Raw genomic sequence first — 17,519 nt, 5'->3', positions numbered from 1 at the left:
AATTTAAATATCTAAAGAATATAATTTTTGTACAAAATAAGAAAATACAAGTCACATCACATACCTCTGCCGAATAAATATCCAGACTCTGAAATGGGTTAAGAGCAATGAGTATGTCTCCCACATACATGTAGATCTGATCTCTGGAGTAACACTTCTCAAGTTGCTCTGCGACTGTATTCTATAATGAAATAAAAATAATTCCTTTCTCTTAAAAAATCATTGATGGTCAATGATCATTTTAAAAATAAATGATGATAAATAAAACATCTGGAATCTGGAATAGGATCAAAAAGAAACAGATCTATTGAGAGTAAGAAGTATAACATCAGGTCATGAACTATCTTATCCTTTGATGGATATTTTCTTTTCTTTAAAAAGCCATAGAGGAATGTCACTGCAACCTATGTTTGCCATAGAACACATTAAGTTACAGGGATTATATATACACAATGGTTTCAAGGAAATAAGTAAATGCAGTAGATGAAGTAAAGAGAAAGAACACTACATTAGGGAAGGGAAGATACAGTGAATGTGATCTGACTCCAAATCAAGGTTAGTCAAGGGCTCTGTGGAATGTCTTGGTCCTTCACTAAAACATTTGGCTTTAAGACAGAGTAAAAAGTATAGAGAAGTAACTTCCACTGTTGATAAATCCTATGAGTATACAGAATCAATTTTAATAGTGCCAGGAATCATCATTTATAGTATATAACACAAAAACAAAAGCTCTTACATACTCCGGTCAAAAAAGAGAGACACACACAAAAAATACAGTTAATAGAAACAAACCCAGTGTCCAACATGTAGGTTGGCCATATGATTAGCAAAGTCTGCTTTATAATCCACAAGCCTAGGAATTCACATCATTGGAAACTGTGATACACAAAGATTCATAAAGGTGTTGTCAAATCCCTGACTTGCAATCACTATTTGATTATGAGATGTTTGACGTTCTGAAGAGAGATTGTTCTGATGAAGTACTTGAGTTGTTTATGCAACCCTAAATTTACCAAATGACTATGGATGTGAGAGTTGGACTATAAAGAAAGCTGAGTGCCAAAGAATGGATGCTTTTGAACTGTGGTGTTAGAGAAGACTCTTGAGAGTCCCTTGGACTGCAAGGAGATCCAACCAGTCCATACTAAAGGAGATCAGTCCTGGGTGTTCATTGGAAGGACTGATGAAGCTGAAACTCCAAACCTTTGGCCACCTGATGTGAAGAGCTGACTCATTTGAAAAGACTGTGATGCTGGGAAAGATTGAGGGCAGGAGGAGAAGGGGATGACAGAGGATGAGATGGTTAGATGGCATCACCGACTCAATGGACATAGGTTTGGGTAGACTCTGAGAGTTGGTGATGGACAGGGAGGCCTGGCATGCTGGTGGTTCATGGAGTCGCAAAGAGTCGGACACGACTGAGCAACTGAACTGAACTTCTGTTCAGAAAATGCCTCCTGATTTCTTGCATTTTTAAGCAAAATGCTCAGGTATGCCTCAGAAGTATTAAAAAATAAAAATCTGTGGATCAGGCAGGATAGTGAATCCAACCTTTTACTGAAAAGGAGTCTTTTATTTTTCTAATGATGTGATTAAATGAAAGGAAAGAAGATGAGGAAAAACAGGCTGAGACCATAATTTACTGGTTTGGACTTGCACCTTCACAAGAGATGTGTGAAACATTTCTGAGGTCACTGGGACAAGGAGTTTCAAGCAAAATTCATTTCCTAAAAGGTGGACTCTGATCCCATGAGGGGTCCACAGACCATGGTAAAGATGGGCTCTTGAGGTATCTAAGAGGCTTTGGGTCCTGCCATTGAGTGTGAAACAGAAGAGAGAAAGGAGGGATTATGCCAGATGGTGTAAAGAAAAAAAAAGTTTAAGTCACTCAGTTGTGTCCAATTCTATGTGATCTCATGGACTGTAGTCCACTCCTCTGTCCATGGAATTTTCCAGGCAGAATACTGGAGTGGACAGTCATTCCCTTCTCCAAGGGATCTTCCCGACTCAGGGACTGAACTCGGATCTCCTGCATTGCAGAAGATTCTTTATCATCTGAGCCATCAGAGAAGTCATATGGTGGGGTAAAAGGCAAGCGGTTTTCTGACTATAGTAAATCATTCTTTTGAGACTCCCGAAGAAAACTCAGGGGAAGAACAGGACAGTGATCTAAGCAACTCAAGCTTGTGGGAACTAGCATCTTTGTGATTTGAGTATAAAACACAAGAAAAAGTTGACACCAGGCTGGAGCAATCTGGAAATGTGAGTTATGCACAGAAAAACTGAGGACAAGAGAGATGATCAGGAAACTAAAAGATAAAGAAAGCATGAAACCTACAGATGCCATTCAAAGAACCTCCTGCTCAAATCACTTCTATAAATTTAAAAAAATAGATAGAAGGCTTAATTAAACTGAGTTTCTTACCTCATCCAGAACTTCCAGGGTTGCTAAATCATCTACATCCTTGAGACTGGAAATTAAAGGTTTGCTGAAGTTACTTTTCTTGGTGTAAAGACGTTCATGTCTGAGGAACAATGAAAAGGAAAGCCTTTCTGATTTGAGAACTTATTACTGATCACACTAAAGTCAAATTTAGATACTAGGAGACTGAAAAACCTCCATAAAGCTTATTTACTTAAATTTGACAGTAACAACTTACCAGAAAACAGCCTCGTGTATTTTATGTTTTCTCCTCTCCACTGGGAAAATGCAACATGTCAAACTTACTTCATGGATGATCAGAGGAGTTCATTATTCACATCAAGAGCTATCCTATATATTTTTATTTAATTTATTGGCTGCATTGCACAGCATGTGGGATCTTAGTTCCCTGACCGGGGATCAAACCTGCCTGTGCCTCCCACATTGGAAGCACAGTCTTAACTGCTTCCATTGGAAGCACTGTCTTAACCACTGGACATCCAGGAAAGTCCCTATCCTACATGTAATATTCTTTAACGTTTCCTCTAAATTCCAATGTGTGATTTAATCTGTTACAAAGTGATGAGTTCGGGAGATTTGCATTCATTAGATTTCCAGTTTTGTCTGAGGTAGTGTTAGGTCACTGGTGGTCAAGAAATGATCATTTGAAAAATTATTGCTCAGCAGAATTTAAGGGAAATACAAAATAAGCCATACTGCAGACTTTCAAAAGGTAAAATGCATATATATAGAAGATTGAGTTCAGGTACGAGTACGTCTATTTTCAAAGTGAAACATTTCACTAATTCTGATAACGGCATAAAGATCTGGATTTGACATGAGGTCTGGAGACGTTGCTGAGGTAAACCCATGGGTCTCTTTTAACTTTTCTAGACATGAAAGCATCATCCACTTATTTAGAGTGGAACTATATTTTCAGTATTTTTGGACAGATTGTTAAGCATTTGAATTTGCTTAACAGTAAAAGGGGAAGGAATATGTAGATTATGAAGGATAGTAAGAACCATACCATTTCTTCACCAAACTATACTGGTTTCTCAGAGAATTAGAGCTTCCCTCATAGTTCAGTTGGTAAAGAATCTGCCTGCAATGCAGGGACCTGGGTTCAATTCCTGGGTCAGGAAGATCCTCTGGAGAAGGAAATGGCAACCCACTCCAGTATTCTTGCCTGGAGAATCCCATGGACAGAGGAGCCTAGCAGGCTACAGCCTACGGGGTTGTAAGAGTCAGATAGGACTTAGCAACTAAACCACCACCACCACCAGAGAATTAAGCCATTATTGATCATGGTCCCCCCTCTATCTATGGCCAGCTGCCCATTCTGTGCACTAGATTCCATCTCCTCTCACTCACTCAAAGTCATCACTCTCGATGGGTCCTCTTTTACCTTTCTTGTGGTTGTTGTTTAGTCACTATATCATGTCCAACTCTTTCATGACCCATGGACTGTAGCCCGCCAGGCTCCTCTGTCCATGGAATTTTCCAGGCAAGAATATTGGAATGGGTTGCCATTTACTTCTCCAGGGGAATCTTCTGTAGTATAACTTAAAAATTCCTTGGTATGGAATTCATGGACCTTCAGAGGCTTGTTGAAACCTTTCCCGCATATAGAATATTCCCTAAGATGCCCCATATTTTCAAGATCCTGTGCTTTGTTCATTTTGTTTCCTCTGCCTGGAATAAATTTCCTTCCATGTCTGGCAAAATTCTATCTATCATGCAAAGTCAGGCTCAAATATCACCCTTGCTGTTAAGCTGTTGTAGGATTTTCCAGTGAAAATGCATCACTGAGAAGAAATAGGTATATTCCCCTTCTTGCCAGACTGGGAGAAACTTGTGGGCAGAAACCAAGTATGGCATCAAAAATACGAAAGTGTAAACATACATTTGGTGGCCTGAGTTGCAATGTTGAGCCCCATGGAACCAGCGGGTGTGCAAATGATAGTACCACTTAATGACCAGTCCTGCATCCTTCCCTGTTGATTCACATCCCAGTTCTGAGAAGTCGTTGAACAGAAAAGTCAGCTTAGGCACCAAAACTTATCTGACTTACCACCTTTCTCACCTTTTGCCCCAATGCACACAATATTCACAGAATTTGATATGGTGATTCAGTTTTAATGGAAACTTTTACCTGAGAGTGGGGAGGCTGGCAGGCTGATATCTGATGGGGAAAGGGGGGAAAGGCATGCCTGAGACCTGGACTCAGGGATAGGCCCTGCAGCTGAAACAGAGGGAGAGACAGTGGTCCAGGGTGAGGCAGGACTCCAGGCACCACGGGAAGCCAATGGAATATTTTAATCAAAGGGCAGAGTATGGAAACAATAGGGTAGAGTAGCATGTTTTCATAAAGAAAAAAAATTATTTAACTATATTTCAGAAATATACATTATCACTAGGTTAAAAAAAAGCTAACAAAAGTCAAAATTCTAGTAGTGAATGTAATGTAGGGTCATCTATTCTAAGAACTTATTATATGATAAATGTGGCATTTCAAATTAGTAGAGAAAGAAAAAAATTCAAGAAATTATGCTGGAACAGCTGGTTAAAATTTTTGGAATCATGTATTTACTTTAAGAAAAAATTAATTCCAGATGGATTTAAACTTACATATTTTAAAATGTCACCATAAAAGTTCTAGGAGAAGATGCAAAAGAACAGTTGTGTAATAATGCCGTAAGAATGGAATTTGTAAGTATGAAAAGACAAAAAAAAATAGAATTAAAAATGGAAGAGATTTGACAAGATAATTTTAATGAGTATAATAAAAACACAAATTTAAAAATTGGGGGAAAGATTTACAATATGTAGAATGGACAAAGAATTAATAAATCTAATATATCAAGAACTCTTAAAACTCAAAGAACAAACACTGAATATGAGACACCATGAGATATTAGAAGAGCGATCTTGTACTGAACACACAAATTTTAGGCTTATTTACTTTAATTTGGGAAGATAAATTTATTATTATCATCACTTTCTAAAAAGATATTATCACCAAAAAGTGTTGGAAGCTAATAACTTTACCTAGTCCAGTAATATTAAAATAACTGAATAGGGACTTCCCAGGTGGCCCAGCGGTTAAGACTTTGCCTTTCAATGCAGGGGCTATGGGTTTGATCCCTGGTTGGGGAGTAAGGGACTTCCCAGGTGGCTCAGTAGGTAAAGAGCCATGCAATGCAGGAGACACGGATTTGATTCCTGGGTCAAGAAGATCCCCTGGAGGAGGGCATGGCAACCCACTCCAGTATTCTTGCCTGATGAATCCCATGACCAGAGGAGCCTGGCAGGCTACAGTCCATGGGATCACAAGCAGTTTGACACAACTGGAGTGACTGAGCATGCACACAGGGGAAGCTAAGATCCCACACACCTTGTGGCCAAAAACCAAAACATAAAACGGAAGCAATACTGTAACAAATTCAATAAAGACTTTTAAGAAATGGTCCATAACAGAAAGTTTTTAAAATTTTAAAAACAAAAATAGCTGAATCATATCTTTGTTGCCTTCCAGGCCTGGAATTCTCTATCAAATGAAGTTGGTGAATTGATAGGCATACTATGGAGCATATGGCTGACTGCTTCATTCTGAAGAGAAAATACAAAGCCATTTTCATGACTTTGAAAATCTAGGTTTTTACCATTTGTAAGGACTTCAATGGGGGAGCTGAAAGATGGTTTGGCCCTATTCTAGAGCATAACTCCTTTATTTATATTTTTTCCAGTTGAAGGGTAGAGGAGCCACGGCACATGAGGCATGGCCAACCAGGTAGCAATAACAGCCAGAAAGCCAGGGAGGAACAGAGACTGACTGATAAACTGTTAACACTGAACTGAATTCTGAGGTGGTTATATAATCAAAAGTTATTTGTGAAGTTATATAAATCCTTTCCTTTGTTTACATTGTAGTATTAATGATACCAATGTTACAGTTAAGAGGCTGGGCTCTAGAATCTGAATGCTGAGATCAAATTACAAAAGACTGTGAGGATAAACAAAATGGATTATGTCTTATGAAACTTTCATTTAGAATGGGCATATGGAAATGCTTTATATATAATTGCTATTATTATTCCAACTGTGGCCCTACCACTTATTGGCCATGTGGCACTGGGCAAAGAACTTACTCTGCTTTTTCAGAAATAAAATGGAAATAATAATGACTTATTTCACACAGATATTAAAAGATTAAATGACAGAATAAATGTAACGTGATTCATACAGTGCCTGCTTTGGTTAATAAATTTTAATTATTTTATTTTTCCATTTGTGGTCATATTCTGACCCCTCACTGTCTTTATGCTTAATATTATATTTCCTTTATTTTATATTTAATATTTACTTCTAAGTTATATTGAATTATAACTTTTAATTTAAGATATATTTAATTTCTATTTCTACTAGTTTTGTATTTAGTTGTTTTCACTCTTTTTGTCCCAGAGGTGACCCTCTACCCTCTCCAAACATGAATGGTAAAAACACAGTACTAAAATCAGCATGAACTGAGTAGAGAGTGAGAAAATGTGGCCCCAGTCCTTGCTGATGAAGGATTCATGAACATCATTGCTTCTAAAGGACTTCATCATATTAACGATTAAATCCTACATCTATCCTGATGGTAGTATCTCACAGGAATTAGGCATTATATCAGCAAACAACTCTTCCTTTGTTTCTCTCCCTGGGTCACTGCAGTGCTCAGACTCTAACAGTAACAGGTGCTGGAGGAAGGTGGTGGAAAGGCACTCGTCGGTGTCTGCATACTCCAGCATACTCCACCCACCACCACCCCCAACCCCATCTCCCACTGCTTGGAGGTTCGGCACTGCTGGCGCTGAGGTCAGCTTAACTACAGAAGCCTCCTGGCCACTGGGACTGCCTATTTATATTTCTCCCATGTCTGTATATCTGTACCACCAGTGACCACTGGACACAGCCATCACTGTGGATGTGAAAGCTCCATCACTGCTCCAGAAAGCACGGTTGGGTCTTAAACATAATAGAGACAATGGGGCCAAAAAAAAAAAAAAAAAGGCAGTTTATAGCTGTGACAACAAAGTAGCACAAGTGAAGGACTCACACTTATACTCTCTCAAGTGGCATGATTAGTTGAATCAACAATATTATCTTAATATTTTAAAAGTTACACAATGGACCACATCATAAGGTATAAAACTGAGAAAAGACACTAAATTATATTCAGTCCAATTCTCTTTCATTTTTTTAGTATTTCTTTAAAAATTGTTTTCTTATTCTTATTTTTATTTATTTTTTATTTTTTATTTTTGGCCATACCTCGCTGCATGTGGGATCATAGCTCCCCCACCAGGCATCAAACTCGCATCCCCTGTGTGGGAAGCACCTAGTTTTAACCACTGGACCACCTGGGAAATCCCCCCTTTAATTTTAAGAATTGTGAAAAGGGAGGTCAGCAAGGGATCAATATGAGATCCCCGTGCCTGCTCTGATTTGTCAGACTTTCCCCCACCCCAAACACACATACATACACACAAAATATGGTAGAGCCTTAAACTGTACATTTCAACATCTACTACTGCATTCATTCAACAAAATATTTAAATTTCTGGAGCATCTATTATGTTTCAGGCACGGTTCAGAGCTGGGATAAAGCTATGAAGACAGATACTCATATGGAAAACACATTTTAAACACCTAAAATAGTAGCTGGAACATATTAAGTACTCAATATATGTGCAGTATGAATAAATGAATGATAATTATTTGTCAAAGGAAACTGTCCAATCTTCATCATTACCCTATCTTTCAAGATACTTCTACACTTTTTACATTTTGCTTTTGCCTTCATTTTATAGAATTAATTTGCATTCTTGTTACTTTATTAAAGATTTAATTTCTGTAAGACTTGGAGAAGGCAAAGTCAGCATCCTTCCAATAAGATTTTTGTCCTCTTGTGAAAAGAGCATTCTTCCAATAAGATTTTTGTCTTCTTGTGAAAAGTACAGCTTGTTAACCAGATTATATTTCTCATTTACTCTGTATGACTGGGGAGACATAGCTTCAAACTACAAATATTTCCTTTCTATGTTGTCAAAAGGTCAGAAATACCCTCAGGGGTGGTTAGTATAGCTTCACTTGTATTTCAGTTCTACACACTGAAAAAAAGAAACAACTCTTGCTGCTGCATGTTAAATTTTTATCCTTACTATTCAGTTGTACTATTGTAATGCCACAGCTTTATTTGCTTTTACTTTGGTAAAATATTCTCTTGTAAATATCAAGCTCTATCTTCTAAGGTGATTCAGGAGCCACTGGGATAGTACAGAAATCCTTTGTTAAACAGAAATCTAATCAATACTTTTGTTTTAATGTCCTTAGACATCTTTAAACTCCACTAACAAAGTCACAACTGGTAACACCCATGGGCATACAGGCTCTCACCAGTGTACCCTGAAAGACTAGTTTTTATCGATCTTCAGTTTGACCCTTTTGGCCAATTGTGCAGTTTTGAAATGATGCTGAGGAAGAAGTACACCCCAGCTGGACGAGCCAGAAGAGCAGATCAGCTTTGGCGATGACTGGAGTGACAGATGTCATCAGTACCCAGCTCTAAGACACTTTCGATGGCCCTGTTCATTCACACAGCCCTTCCTCTTTTGTACATAATTATCTGGAGGCCGAAGAAAAATGTTCCACTGAGAAATAATGTCTGTTTCTGCTGTAAGTGTGACTCCTGTGCCATTATTTTAGAGTGACCTGGTTTTAGATGTTGACATGAAACTGACATCTGTGTTTGCCAAGAATGTTTGGTGATTCCCCCATCTGCCAAGTTCCTGACAGCTTTCTTCTCCTCATGCTTAGCTTACAGACAACCAAAAGCAGAGATGGTTTCTGTAAGTAGGATCTTGTTGTAAAGATGGGGTAGCACAATTCCTTCAATGTATAGAGTTAAGTAGCTGTAGGAAAAACATCAGCACAGCAAAGTGATCTGGTTCCAACAAACACAGGGACTTCCCTGGTGGTCTAGAGGCTAAGACTCCATGCCCCCAATGCAGGAGACCTGGGTTCAATCCCTTGTTGGGGAACTAGGTTCTCCATGCTGCAACCAAGAGCTTAAGTGCAGCAACTAAGACCCAGCACAGCCAAATAAATATTAATAAATAAATACTTGAAAAAAAAAACAAGAACAAACACAGCTGATGAGTTGCATGCAGCCTGACTTTCTAAGGAATGATAGCATGAAGGGTCAGGGAGAGTGTACGATTATCTTTATCACGTTCATTTTTACAAGTGTATAAAATATTCTTAGCTTTTTAAAAAAACTGAAAAATACCAAAAAAGGTATAAGAAAATCAATCACCTGTAACTGTATCCCCAAGAGATAACCACTGGTGACATTTTGATATCACCTTTCATTCTTTTTCACACGCTCATAATGCTTAAACAACTCGACAGGATCTCATCTTGGTGTCCTCTTACCCTCACAGCCTGCTCTCTGGTGCCAAGGATGCATGTCCCTGCTCTGGGCAAAGGCCAGCTGTTTCGCTGGTACACCTGCTTGCTCTTCGGTGGCATCAACCTTTCCCTCTATCAGTGTACAAAGTTCTCTAGTATCTCTTATCTTTAAAAAAAAAAAAAAAAAACCTCTCTGATCCTCAGTGCCTTCCAGCTACTGCCCTGTCTCTCCCCTTTTACAGCTGAGCTTCTTAAAGAGTAGTTCATATTCAGTGTCTCTTCCTCACCTCATTCCTCTCCTTAACGAGAATTCTCTTAACTGGGGCTGCCCTCCACCCCACTCTGCTGAGAGGATCTGGTTGAGGTCACTGAAGAACTTGTGTGTCCAAACTCATTATTACTCCAGTTTTTAAAATTTTCAGCACTCTTTGGCAGAACTGTTCCCTCCTCAAAACACTGGGTTTATGTGGTTCTCAACCAACCACGTTCCCCTGCTCTTCCTCCCTAAAGGGCCACAATCCCTCAATTACCTTTTCTGGCTCCTCTCCCCCTGCTAAATTCCTAAATCCTCACATTCAGTGACCTCATTTGTGTCACAGCACTAAATACCTTTATAAGCAAATGACAATGACTATCTCCAACATGGGCTTCTCCCCTAAAGCCCAGACTCCTATATACACTTCCTACTGGATAACTCTACTTTCATGTTTAATTGGCATATCAAATTTAACTTGTCACAAACAGAAATGATGACCACCCTCTACAGGATTTTACTAAATACAGGAGAGCTGCATTTTCATCCATGGACAGGGAACAACACCCACATTTTAGGCTGGGCTGTCTAGGTAATGTATTTAAATTTTATATATTTGTATTTTATAAGTATATATAAAATATATGCTTATATAGTTAATAGACATATACTGTTTTTGAGGGGATCTTGTAGGACAGTCAAATCTATAGAAGAAACAACCATGAAGTCATAGTATTCTATTGCAATTTCTATTCCCAAGACTGGAATCGCCATAGTTAGCTATTTATCTTCCTTCCTTTCCTTCTTTTTGACAAAACACTGGGGATTGTGATGTCAGATCTTTCACTTAAAAAAAAAAAACCCAGCTGTATTTATATAAATGTATAAAAATCTAACTTCAAAGTGAATCATAATCTTCCAAAACTAAAAATTCTGTTAAATACAGCACTTTTTTTTTTTGGCAGAGATTACAAAACTAAACGGGGAAGCAAACAAGATTAGGACAGCTGAGCAGCCAGAGATAAAGCTTTACATGCCTGGCAGGAAGGGATGAGAGGCATGTCATTCTGAATTCTACTTAAAGGCTGAAATCTTCTGCTCTAAACCTTAACTACTATCTTTAAAAAAAAATATTTCTCTCCTCTTTCCCAGCAAAAAGATGGTTAACAGATTTCACTAAAGTACAAATTTTCCAGGGAGTTACTCTCAAAACACTTATTACTAAGGTCTCTAATATGAAAGTAAAAATATATTTGCAGTGCAGTGCAAGTCGCTCAGTCGTGTCCGACTCTTTGTGACCCCATGGACTATACAGTCCATGGAATTCTCCAGGCCAGAATACTGGAGTGGGTAGCCTTTCCGTTCTCCAGGGGATCTTCCCAACTCAGGGATAGAACCCAGGTCTCCCACATTACAGGAGGATTCTTTACCAGCTGAGCCACAAGGGAAGCTATATATATTTAGAGGACTAGAAATGTGAAGGCACTCGGGGAAAATGGTTGCCCTGCCCTCCACTCGATTCTTTCACCTCTCTTTGCTGCAAAAACATTAGAAGTGTCTATATTCAGTGTCCTGCCTCCTATGAGGCACTGCAGAATTCAATAGGAAATAATCCTATGCAAATGTGTCTTTTCCTTATAGCAATAATCCCCAAAATGGATGCAGTCAAATCCTAGGCTATTGCTAATTTGAAAGAAAAGACACAGGGAGGCAATACTGCAGTATTTCTTGCAACCTTCATAAGTAGGTCAAGCCTCTTGATAATCCCTTAGGGTTTGTTTGTTTTTTTTTCCCTCTCTAGATTAAATTTTTTTAAAAAAGACTAATGCCTTTGAGGGAAAGGCCAAAAGATACATATTCAGAATTTGGGGGAAAATTTTATTCTTTTTAAAAATTGTGTTAATATTTTGCTCTAATTAAGTGCATACATTTGTTGTATTCATAGCATTTTTATGTCATGAAATTAAATATGATCACTTTCAGGGGCCTCTTTAGATAAAATAATTATAAAACTATAAGAAATAAATGTACAAATATTTTAAGAACAAGTAAGAATTTGAGTCAAATTAAAACAGCTAAAAATGGATAATGCCATAATTAAAATAATTAATGACTTCTAGAACATGAAGGGAAACATGAACATTATAGGAATTTGGGAATCTGATATAAGCTTTCAGAATTTGTAAAGTGGCCCTAACATCTAATAAAATTTAGGTTTCCCTCTAATGAACCAGCATATTGCAATACTAAATACTAATGTAAAACAATCTTTCATTGAATGATGTTAGAAAGATTAAGGAAATGCCCAATAAATCTGCCCACATGAACTTCAGAGAAACATCACAGGTTTCCATCCTCATACAGATTTGCTGAAAGCATTTTTATGTGAAAGTCCTCAGGAGGACAAAATTTTTTAAACTAAATCAGGACCAAAATAATAAACAATGAGCCAGGGTCAGCTTTTTACTCTATCCAATTCTTTATTTGTGCTAACATTACATATACATAGCTAGCATGACAGATGGGACTCTATTTTGTGTTGTAAAACAAGTGTATTCAGAATCTTCTCAGGCTCCTCATCCACAATCTACATGGTGCCACTCCAGGGGGCACCATTCATGGCATGTCTCTGTGCTTGGGCATGAGAGCATTCAGGGGAAATATGAAATGAACAGTGTCTCCTGGAGTGGCACAGTGTGGGCTGTCCCACACCACTTATGGGTACAGCTCAGTCATGTCCAGCTCTTTGCAACCCCATGGGTTACAGCCTGCCAGGCTCCTCTGTCCATGAAATTCTCCAAGCAAGAATACTGCAGTGGGTAGCTATTGCCTTCTCCAGGGGATCTTCCTGACCCAGGGATCAAACTCAGGTCTCCTGTATTGCAGGCATATTCTTTATCATCTGAGCCACCAGAGAAGCTCTTACAGGTACAGCAAAATGTCGTAGTGAAAGTGAAAGTGAAAAAGTGTAAAAAAGGGTCATAATACTAGTAATCAAATTTTTCTTGCTCTTTGACTGCACATGCTAGTGTAGGACTCTTGTGGCCGTAGAGAGTCCCCATAAGTATGTCCCAAAATTGCTCATGGACAAGTTGGCTGCAGCCAGACACACCTGTGACTCAGCTCTTGCTCAGCTGGGTGTCAATAGTTGATACTCTGCTAGTCACTTTGATAACCCCTGCTGGTCCCTCAGCACATGAAGTCCTTTCTAGCCAGGCTGGGCGTTGCTCAGTGCTTTCAGCAAGGCTAGGCTCAAAAATATCATAGGACTACTTCTTCTATCTTTATTATACTAACCAAGGAAGTCACAGAAAATGCCAGGTTCAAGGGTAAACAACACAGAACCCCACTCTTAATGCAAGAATTGTCCAAAAAATTGTGACCGTATCTAATCCATCATACCCCATCCTACTTTACTAAGAAGAGACAGTTAGTTCAAGTTAAGATCATACAGCAATCAACCACTTTCCTTGCATGCTCAGTCACTCAGTCATGTCTGACTCTGTCACCCTATGGACTGTAGCCCACCAGGCTCTTCTATCCACAGGATTTTTCCAGCAAGAATACTGGAGTGGGTTGCCATTTCCTCCTCCAGGGGATCTTCTTGACCCAGGAATCAAAACCACATTTCCTGCACCTCCTGCACTGCAGATGGATTTTTTACCACCAAGCCACCAGGGAAGCTCATTCCCTTCCCTTAAGACTTGCTAAATAACAAAAAGAAAGGCAAGTAGAGAGAAGTCTCCTTTATGAGAAACAGAAATGGTCACAGTCCCAAACCACAGTCTATAAAGCACAACTACCAAATCCTGTGAACTTTGTGTTGAAATGAGAGAAGCTGAGACTGACACGTAATTCTTTAGCACTCAAACAATATCTATAGAGACTTAAAAAAAAAAAAAGCACACATCCTGATAGGTCTACCCAATGAGCCTTGCTTGGAGCTATCAGTTCCTAGAGCATGGTTGGGCCATGCCGGAAATGTGAAAGTCTTGATAAGACCAGATTAACATGCCAAAGAGCAAGAGGGTGAGGAGCTGCAGAAGACCAGGGAACAATGATCACATATTTGTCCAATAGAGGGTGGCCAGTGGCCAGGGGGAGGCAAAACAAAGGGAAAAGAAGCAGTTGCTATGTGATGATATAAAAAGATGGTCATGATGGGTTTGTGTCGTGGGCCATAAAGAATACAATGGTGCTACCTGGGCTCGTTCCAACTAATGGCCCTGTACTCTGACCTCTTCCAGGTTCAAAATTGAGGGGAGATGTGTCAAGAGAGAGAAAATACAGGTGTGGTGAGAGGACGTTCAAGAGAAACAACCTAATTCAAACTAAAGACTTGCCGACTCACCCGTCCGTCGTGCCCACTTTTTTTTTGGCTAGAACACAGCTGTTCCCAGTCCCATTTGAGATGAGATTCATCACCACATATTTGTAGTTTTTAAAAAAGGAGGAGGAAGAATGATAAGTAAAAGACAGAAGAAGAGTATATGCCATATGAAAGAATCATAGGAAAAGTTCAGACAAAAAGTTCTCCATCCCTCATAGACATTTCTTAGATGAGGTCTCATTAAAAGAGAAAAATCTTTAAGAGGGGGCACAAAACTTTAATGAAGAGATAGGTAGGCAAAAGAAAAACTGAGTCAGCTCAATTCAGAAAAGAAATGGAGGAAAATCAGGAAAGAAAAGCAACAAAATGCAGAATATACATGACTGAGGTCACAGATGTGATAAGCATGTGGTCTGAGCACACAAAACCCAAGAAGAGACCAAAGACCCAACTGGCTCTCATAAGCCAGAGGTGTGGGCTCCCACACACCACAGGGTATAGGCAAAATTGATATGGAAAGACTGACAAGAAGACACAGGTGGGCAAAATTATGAAAATCTTATGGGCACTGTGCAGAAGCAGCCCCAGGAGCAAAGGGAGAAATGTCATTGCCTTGGTTCTTACAACAGCAATACACACTGCCTAAGAGATGGTGGAACAATGTATGTAATACTTCCAGGAAAAGAAACACTAACCTAAGTATATTTTGCCTAGCTAAACTAGGCTTCAAGTTCAAGAGGCAAGAAGCTAGGGGTTGGAGGCTTTCTGAAAATTACCATGAGATGATGAAATTTATCTACCTAAGAGACTAATGAAAGAACTCAGGAAAGGAGAAGATCACTTCAGTCACTCAGTTGTGTCTAGCTCTTTGTGACGTCATGGACTGCAGCACACCAGGCTTCCCTGTCCATCACCAACTCCCGGAGCTTGCTCAAACTCACGTCCATCGAGTCGGTGATGCCATCCAACCATCTCATCCTCTGTCCTCCCCTTTTGCCCCCACCTTCAATCTTTCCCAGCATCAAGGTCTTTTCCAATGAATCCGTTCTTTGCATCAGGTGGCCAAAATATTGGAGCTTCAGCATCAGTCCTTCCAATGAACATTCAGGACTGATTTCCTGAATTTAGGGAAATTTAGGATTGACTGGTTGGATCTCCTTGCAGTCCAAGGGACTCTCAAGAGTCTTCTCCAACACCACAGTTCAAAAGCATCAATTCTTCAGCACTGAGCTTTCTTTATGGTCCAACTCTCACATCCATACATGACTACTGGAAAAACCATAGCTTTGACTAGATGGACCTTTGTCAGCAAAGTAATGTCCCTGCTTTTAAACATACTGTCTAGGTTTGTCATAGCTTTTCTTCCAAGGAGCAAGCATCTCTTAATTTTATGGCTGCAGTCACCATCTGCAGTGATTTTGGAGCCCAAGAAAATAAAGTCTGTCACTGTTTCCATTGTCTCCCCATCTATTTGCCATTAAGTGATGGGACCAGATGCCATGATCTTAGTTTTTTGAATGTTGCATTGTAAAATAGAAAAGCTTGTGAGCAACTATCCTGTTTATTTGAATTTATTTATTACTCCTTAGGAACAAATATGCTCATAATGGTCTTCCAGGGAGTAATGATTCAATCATCTATTCCTTATAAAGTTCGTGGAGACCAAGTTTAAAAGCTATTCAGCCCTTATTTAGGAGCTTTTCCAGAAGGGGGAAGTGGTGAAGAAAGGCATAAGAAGATATCTCAGGTTGGGAAGGAGAAGTGATCATTTCTTTTCTAAATTTCCTGGTCCTAGATGGGAGCTTACTACATTCCCAGCTTACTACATTACTGACATTATCAGTCTCTTTTCAGGTTATTGATCTTGAATGGACACAGCCATCAGCTCATGCCTTGATGAGACCTCTTCTCCTAGATCTTCCAAGGAAAATTTGTTCAACCCCTTATTTTGGCCAAAATGAGATTTGAATTTTTCAAAATCAAATGTACTTAGAAACATGCACACGCATGCATGCACACTCTCTCACACACACCAACTAAAACATCCCACAAAAATACAGAAATTAGTGTTTATGTCAATAGGCTCATCATTTCAAAATATCCAACAATAGCCACTAAATGCTTTGATAATTAAACATAATAAGGACCAACTTCCCCACTTTTGGAAAAATAACAGTAGTTTAAAGTCAGGAAGAAACATGGAGGAAAAGCAAAAGGTATTCAAGATTACTGCCCTAATTTGTCTTGGTGTATCTGTAGTTCACCTTTTAGAACCAATGGCAGGAGGGTGCCCAGCAGGACACAGGGGCCTTGGGGCCCACCCTATCAGGGCTGTCAGGGACCCAGGTCAAACCGCTCACTCAACCTGACTTTCAGTGCTCTCTGTAGTCTGGTCTCTGCGTGTCTCTCCAATCCTATTTCTAAATTTTCCTCCTTACAATTCTGATTAAATGTATTTCTCCTTGCTTTCATGATTTTGCTCAAGCTGGTCCTTAGAGCAATAATGTTCATCTAGCAGTAATTCTATTTTCACAGGATTAAGTCTGGCTTCTCTCTTGAGTGTCGATTAAAGACTGCTTCCTGGATAAGCCCTGGTGTCACTGCCAGTGGAGGTACTGCTGGCTTCTTCCAAACTCTCACAGAACATTATTTTTATTCCTTTTAGGGACTGAAGCTTCCTACTCTATATAATGGTTATGTACATGCTGGTTTTAAGTTAAAAAGAAAGACACTTTTAAGTATCTTATTTTGGTCAAAATAAGAGGCAAAGGAATTATCTGTGCGAAATCCAGGAGAAAAGGTCTCATCAAGGCATGAGCTGGTGGCAGAGTCTGACCAAGACAGAGAACACAGAGCACAGAATCTACAGCTGCTTCAGCTGTCAGACCTGTGTGGGGCACCTCATCCAGACTGAGTTGGCCTCAGTCAATATGGAGACGACACAAATGCTGTCTCAACGTATCATTTCTATGGTGGCAAGGACTATATCACAATTCATAATGGGTTGAGTGGGGCTGTAAGAAATTTAGCCTTGTTAATGTAAGTAGGAGAGAAAAATA

The 17,519-nt window shown here is 39.3% G+C and overlaps 1 protein-coding gene across 1 annotated transcript in view; it reads right to left on the bottom strand.

Moving 5' to 3' along the window:
- The window catches only part of MYO3A (myosin IIIA), a 158,207-nt gene that overhangs the window by 88,771 nt on the left and 51,917 nt on the right, over window positions 1–17,519 (bottom strand). The window contains exons 9-10 of the mRNA XM_010860064.1: window positions 2,426–2,525; window positions 65–181 (exon numbers count right to left, since the gene is read on the bottom strand). Coding sequence (XP_010858366.1) covers window positions 65–181; window positions 2,426–2,525 — 217 coding nt within the window. The remainder of the gene's footprint in view (window positions 1–64; window positions 182–2,425; window positions 2,526–17,519) is intronic.

The sequence above is a fragment of the Bison bison genome, unplaced genomic scaffold (genome assembly GCF_000754665.1).
Source record: "Bison bison bison isolate TAMUID 2011002044 unplaced genomic scaffold, Bison_UMD1.0 scf7180017864461, whole genome shotgun sequence".
Taxonomy (NCBI): domain Eukaryota; kingdom Metazoa; phylum Chordata; class Mammalia; order Artiodactyla; family Bovidae; genus Bison; species Bison bison.
This window is presented reverse-complemented; position numbering and strand designations above follow the sequence as displayed.